Raw genomic sequence first — 7,431 nt, forward strand, 5'->3', positions numbered from 1 at the left:
CATAAAAATCTGAACTAAATCTTCCTCGTGGGATCGATCCCTTGCTTGCTCTATACTATCTTGTGTGATTTAAGTGTAAGGGTAATTAATTTGTGCGACCGCGACATTGCAACAATTAGCATTATTTGAATAAGATAACTAATGTAATCATGTAACAATTAATCCGATTGGAACCTCCTTTGTGCGTGGTTTCCAGTTGAGTAATAAAAAGAGTTTATACTATACTTGTTTGAAATACCATTAGTGAATCCTTTAACATTGATATTTGTTTTTATCATTATTTAATCCTCACATTAATCTTACATCTCAATGTCTTCTTTAACTTATTATTGTTGTTGTTGTTGTTGTTGTTACTATTACTACTACTACCACCATCACCACCATCACCACTACTAATATTATTTATAATTTATATAGTTAATCTCCTTATGGTTTGACTCCGGTCTTGCTGGGTTATTTATTACTTCGACATTCCTATACTTGAGAGAAGGAATTAATCTTTTGGTCGTGTCATTATGCAAAAAGATGTCAATAATGTCAATAGTTTGGTCCAACCTAGCATATACTTTTTAATGAACATAATGTAATGGCCAAACCATGACAATTTAGCTGTTGGGTGATGTAAATCATTGGCAAGATTACCTTTCACTTTTTATACTTTATTTTTCTTTATTGCATTACTTACTATGTTTCTTATTGTTTTTCTTAGCGTAATTCTTAATTTTCTTAGGTTTTTTCTTATCAAACCATTTTTGTAGACTTTTTCTACTTTGTTTTTCCTTCTTTATTCCATTATTTACTATTTGTTTTTATTGTTTTCCTTATCCTAATTATTAGCTTTCTTAGGTTTTTCTTACCAAACCACCCATCTAGGTTATTAAGTTTTTTTCTTTATATATATATAAAGACTAACTATTTCTATTGATTTAAACCTTTTGATTTAATTAGATTTCTTAGAACTTTGATTTTTTATTTAATCTCTCTTGATACCTTTACTATTCGTTACTTTGATTATATATTTATGGAACTTGCATTTATTTGATTGTGAGGTAATTTTCATTTATTCTCAAGTTAACTTATAAATATTTATTTTAAGTGCTATAAAAAATAAAATTTTAGAAAAATCACTTTTAACATCCTATATTTTGGTTATTGTTTTTACTTTGCAACCAAGTTTTTGAATATTACACTTTGAAACCTAAGATTTGAAGGTGGATAACTCTTTATAACTTTAGGAGTTAGGGCCACAAAAAGAGTTAAGAAAATTTGTATTTATTTACAAAAATACAATCATTTTCAAATTATTTAAAAAATTGCTTATTTTCAATCCCTATCGCATTTGTTATAACCATTAGAAATCAAAGGATGAGGTAGACAATAAGTGAGAAAAGGAAACATATAAAGACATGAAGTAAAATCTAGAAGGGTCCTAAACCCTTATAAGTGGTGTTTGAACTTCCAGCTATAAGGATCTTAACTTTAATATAAGAGCACAACTCTTCCCTTCATGAAGACTGCATGTTTGGTGGATTGAGTAATCACTATAGTTTTCTAGAATGGTGAACATATGAGCTGATGCTTTATTTTCTAAACCTTTATGGCTTATTCATGACTCTAATATTAGTTTCATTGAAAAAGGTTTCTCCAACTTAAGAACTATGAGGTTGGAAAAACTAAGATTGTAAAAGATGGCAACCTGCTTGTCCAAATTAAATGGATGTAAATAGGAAACCAAAAGATGTTCAAGAATTTATAAATGAAAAAAAAAGGAGAAAAAAAAAGGACACAATTTGTGTTCTTTTAAAGAAACAAAATTGACATGATAAATAATCTAAAAAAAATTAATACTTATGCTAGTGAAATAATAAAATTGATTAATTATAAATTATAGAATAACATGGGTTTTTTTTAAATGGATTATGTGTATGGATTATGGGTTTTAGTCAATCAACAATGGACTTATCATACATTGTTTATTAATAAACATAAAATATACATATGTTTATATTCCTTTTACACTATGCTTTTTAATGTGTTTTAAGCTTATCTGAACTTATTGGAAGTTATTTTTATGAGTTTGACTTGCTTAGAAGACTTTATGAATTAATTGCTAAAAGATAAGAATTTCTGCATTTTATGTTTCGACCCTTGCTTCTTGTGACATGTTTTTCAGTGAGATATAATTTTTGAATGTGAATGTGAGTTGAATTAAAATTAAAGTGCACATATCAAGCTTTACATAAAGGTATTGTGGGCATAAATATAAAGGACAAATAAAGTTGTTTTAAAGGCGCAAATCCGAACGCAATCTGTAGGACGAGATTGGTCTTTTTATCTGATGAGAAAACTAATGGTATCGAGCATCCCACTACAAGTGAGAGTCTGACATAGAAATGGTAGGTCTTAGGACTCAAGAAAGGTCCAGATTAAGCATTTAACATGCCATAAATGAAATAATAGAGCCGGGATGGTCGGATATTGCATGAAATCAAGTCGAAAATAAAGTCTAAGTTGTAGCCCAATTGGAATTACAACAAAGTTGTGATGATAGTAAAGTTCATTTTCAACACAAATTTTGATGGATTTAACTAGTCTTAAGGACCATACAAAGAAGGAAGGATTTAAGTAGTATTAAGACCTCTAATTAACCTAAAAGTTCTGAAGAAATTCTGCAGCTAAGGAAAAGAATAAATAGAGTGGAACACAATTGAAATAGGGACTCTGTAACATTCTTTTCTTCTCTGCTTTTGTCAATTTATGAACTAATTTTTAATTTTGGTTAAAAAAAAATACACACCATCTCCACTAGAAAGTTGTGAGAAGTAACATTATCATTGTAATTCTTTCATATTCAAGTATTTATTTTTTCTTGTTTAAAATTATGCTATTTAATGTTATTTAAGCTTATTAAATTCTTTTGAGATGACATGTATGATTTCTAGTTTTTTTCAATCCGTAATTGTTGTTAGGGACTAGAGTAAGAACCCAAAGAATTAATCTGATTGTTGCAACTCTTATCTTGATTTGTTAAGAAAGAATAAACCAAGTTAATTTTTCAAGCTTCTGAATGTTTGCTTAAAATAAATACACAAATTTTACTTCTAAAACTACTACTGAGTGAATGAGAATTACTTTCAATAATAAATTTGCTTGATGATAAGAAATTGATTGGAGAGTTTTGTCTAATTAATTTACTTGTATTCTCATCGATTTCCTCTCAGCTTAAGGGATATTGAATGTCTTTACTTGACATGAAAGAATATTTATTTTACTTTGATAATCAATAAATTCATAGGAATAAATGAGTGGACTTTAACAAAATATCAATGTATTATTTTTATAAGAATTATTGTTTTTTTTTTAAATTTTTTATTCAAATCCCCCTTTCTTTTTTATTTTAGTATTTATAGGAAGATTAAATAAAATTTATTTTGGATTCGATCTGATTTTGATGATTATATTATAAATTTATTTTACTTATAATAATTAAATTAGAATTATATTTTGTAGATTAAAAAAAAACAAAACATTTATGTTTTTTTGGTGGTATGTATTGTGAGTACGCATAATACCAGAAGACAGTAGACGCAGGCTTCCTTAATCTGCTACACCGATAAATTCTTTTTAGCCAGTCTCACAACCAGTAAATTGACATTATTATTATTCAATAATATCATACATTACAATTAACAAGAAAGAAATTACTAAATCTTGTCGACTACAATCTCAACCCCATCAACTGGCATTTGATGTGAAAGATAAATCATGTCAGCATCAGGATTAAGTAGTTCCCACCTGAAATTTCATCACAATAATATTAGAGAGAGGGTGTTCATGTTATGGCAAGGTGAGAAGAATAAATGTCATTAAGGTACGTTTGCATCATCGTGCATAACAGAACTAAGAACATAACAACAATACAGTTAATTGTTTCTACAAACAATATTCATTACGTTTATCAAAGCATGTGACTAGGGAAAAAAGATTTGGATGCTTACTTGTATCCTATACACAAATGATGTAAAAATAGTGCCAGTTGTAGGCGAGCAAGCATGTTTCCTGGACAGATTCTAGATCCATTACCAAAAACTTGATAAGTTCCTGGCCTCGCCGGTTCCTATGTAAGAAAATTGTTGTAATGATAAGCCAGCCATAATATTCATGAGCTTCCTCGCGCAACCGATATGGTTTGCAATTTTGAAACTTACATTCCATCTGTCTGGGTTGAAGCACATAGGATCCTCAAAATTTTCAGGGTTTGTATGGAAGTATCGAGCCCAGACAATCACTTTCCAATTCTTCGGTATCTTATAACCTACATACGTGTATATATATAGCCATTGATATTTATCATCTATTCGATCAATTCAACTATCCTCCAGTACTTACCAGGAGAAAAAGAGACCAAAATGCTAATGATCAGAGGTACCTTTATACTCAACTTCTCTGGTGGCCATTCTAAAAATAAGCACTGCAATGTTGGCCATTCTAATGGTTTCCTTCACCACCTGCTTGAAGAATATACAGCAGGAAATTGGATTAGTAAAATGATAGTTATAAACAGTTACAGACAGGGAACGGTGTACCAAACCTAGCTACTTAATGTATCCATACCTTGTTTGTGTACTTGAGTTTAGCAACATCTTCACTTGTAATGAAATCTCCTTTTTTGTTCTTGCATAGAGCAGTGTTCTCCTCCTATATAAAAAGAAAGTGTCAAACGAAGAAAACAGCAATTTCGTTGGCGAAAATCTAGCTATTTCTTGTACAAGTCATACCCGTAGCTTTGCAAGGACATTAGGATACTTGGCAAGATAGTAAATAGCCCACGTTGAAGCAACGGACGTAGACTCATACCCAGCAATAACAAGGCCAACAATGTTGTCTAGCACCTCTTGATCACTTAATTGACTTCCTTCATCGTCTTCAATTTGCATCAGTCCATCCATTAGATCATTTGTCTTCTCAGACTCGTGTTGCCTTTTCTTCTTCTCAAGTTCCCCTCTGAATATTGCGTCAAGCTTCTTCTTGCACTGTCAAAGTTAACACCATAGATAGATATATGATAGATTATATTATAATATTTCATAATTTATCCTCCTTATGACAAATCTAAGCCTTCACAGATATTTGGAGAGTGAGTCACATAAGCAGGAAATTGACCTCTTAAACAGATAAGACCTCTTAAAGAGAACTAGTTTAAACCTGCAGAGCATGGCGATGGGCAGTTCCAGGAATGTTCAATGGGTAAGCTCTAACTCCACGGAGCAACCCCTATACAACCCTCCTTATACTGCTGTCCCGGTTGCAAGCCTACAAATAATTTCCCAATGTTCTCGAAGGTTACCTGTTAATTAATTATTACAATTAAGGGCATAAAATCAATCTATATTTCAAGGATATTTGGCTTAATTTGCAATAAATAGGCTACTCCCTTGTAAACCAATATATATATATATATATATATAACTATAACAACTAATTAAGGACGCAACTAGAATCATTATAAATATAATTTTCCAATAACCTATGATGAGTCGGATATTAGAATTAGCTACTTGGGATATACATATAATTTTCCAAATAATATCATGAAATATCTTTTGAGTACTAAAGAAACATAAAAAACTAAAAGAAACCACTATATGTGATTAAAAAGATAACATGAGTGGTAAATCCAATGTCAATTTTGACGGATGAAAATCATAAAAGTAAACTTGTGGGACATAAAACTTAACAGAACTTTTTAGTTTTTTCTTCCTATAAAAAGGGATCTTACCTTTTTAATCTCCATGTAAGTATTGATTCTACGCTTATCGACCCATGATTGGAGGGCAGCCACCATCCCAGGCTGTACGAGAACAGCAATGCGGCAAAGAGCATCTGGCCGAGTGATAGCATTAGTTACGTGGTTTCTAAGTCTTTTATGGGCCTCTCCCTGAACTACTACCAAAGAGTTCTGGCCTAAAATATCTACGCTGGGCCACTTCAAAATAAAAATGTCATTTGATTGGAAAATGAATTTACTCACTGCTGGGAAACATGCTATAATCGACGGTGATCCAAAAAGGTGGGTTCTGTACAAGCCTACTCCGTCGCCGTACCTGATCATTTTACAATCATGTTAAGGAGGCCATGCATGGAGGCTGCTTTGGTAGTGCCAACCGACAGTGGAGTAGACATTGGATACTGATTATATATTTCAATACATATGAATATTAGAAAACTAAATCAGTAATACGTTATTCTTAAGACTCCATTATCCTTCCTAAACAGTAACACTAAAAAAAATAGTTTTATATGTTAAAATGAATGGTGCAAAGCTCTTATGCTTCAAGAAAAAAAAAAAGAAGCCGCAGAATGACATCATGATCTTACCAGCGTCTCTTAGAATTGATGAAATCATATGGGCGGCCAAGAATTTTGAAGTACCAAAGGAAGGTAAGCATCTCGCCAACAAAGGGAAATCCCAGGTGGCCAGGTGGTAACTTCGTAGCCGTACCGGAAAGTTGAAATTTCAGAGGGAGAACGTCCCATATCTCGTTCCACCACCACGTTAGTAAACCCAACAACGGCAGGGATCCAATAACGCAGGCTAATAATACACCTATTGTAATTTCCATTTTAAAACATGCAGCAGCTATATATCTTCTTGAATAAGTATTGTTAGGACATTCTGGCATTCAAACACACATCAATTTATGTGGTTCGACAACTTGCCTACTCTACGGAGCTTCTAGTTTGTATTAATCAAGCTCAAAAGCAATACAAACAACAAAAACAAGGAGGAGGAGAAAAACTTCTCAAATCAACTCAACTCTCTCTCAAAGCTCTCTATGTGTTTCTCTCTATTTTCATGGTGATCAGCTATCAATGGCACTCTCTATTTATAGCTGATGTGGGAGACAATCTCCTTCCTTTGATCAACAATGGTGGACAATATTTTCTTTGGTTAGGCACTCACCATTCTTACCATGTCAAATATGGCTGCCACCAACCATGGCTGCCACCGTTAATTTGTGTCCACACATAACAAGTATGACCTAACTCTAATACCCTATTTATACCCTTAATTACACCTATTTTTGGGATGGAAAGATTCCTTGAGGATGATTATGTGGTAATCAATCCCACTTCCAGACAAAACAGCAAAACTATCGTGAGTGAAGAGGCAGCAAGCGTGATCTAGATGAGTTCAATTGGTGTATGTTTTTCTACTATTTTATTTATTTCACTCTCCGGGTTGTTTCAACCTATATTTTAAAATTACGAACCACGTTCCTAGGGGTCGAGTCATCGATCGTGCAGACAAAACAGAGCTTTTCTACTAACTGCTTTTGGTGCTACGGATCATATTGAAGAAAAAAAAAGTATTGATGAGAAAAAAATCCAACTAGTTTTAGTGTAATGTTTATATTTTGAATAATTAAT

General features: G+C 32.2%; 1 protein-coding gene across 1 annotated transcript; it reads right to left on the reverse strand.

Annotated features, from left to right (window-relative positions):
• Positions 1-3,652: 3,652 nt before the first annotated feature.
• LOC105138266 (ent-kaurenoic acid oxidase 1-like) lies at positions 3,653-7,128 on the reverse strand. The gene is made up of 9 exons (XM_011044313.1): positions 7,037-7,128; positions 6,379-6,660; positions 5,780-6,104; positions 4,779-5,033; positions 4,615-4,698; positions 4,430-4,508; positions 4,209-4,315; positions 3,999-4,117; positions 3,653-3,795 (listed from the first exon to the last, which is right to left on the reverse strand). Exons 2-9 carry the CDS (start codon positions 6,621-6,623, stop codon positions 3,705-3,707), a joined length of 1,305 nt encoding a protein of 434 aa, XP_011042615.1. The 5' UTR covers positions 6,624-6,660; positions 7,037-7,128; the 3' UTR covers positions 3,653-3,704.
• Between the last annotated feature and the right edge of the window lie 303 nt (positions 7,129-7,431).

Source organism: Populus euphratica, unplaced genomic scaffold (assembly GCF_000495115.2).
Source record: "Populus euphratica unplaced genomic scaffold, PopEup_1.0 scaffold77.1, whole genome shotgun sequence".
Classification (NCBI taxonomy): Eukaryota; Viridiplantae; Streptophyta; class Magnoliopsida; order Malpighiales; family Salicaceae; genus Populus; species Populus euphratica.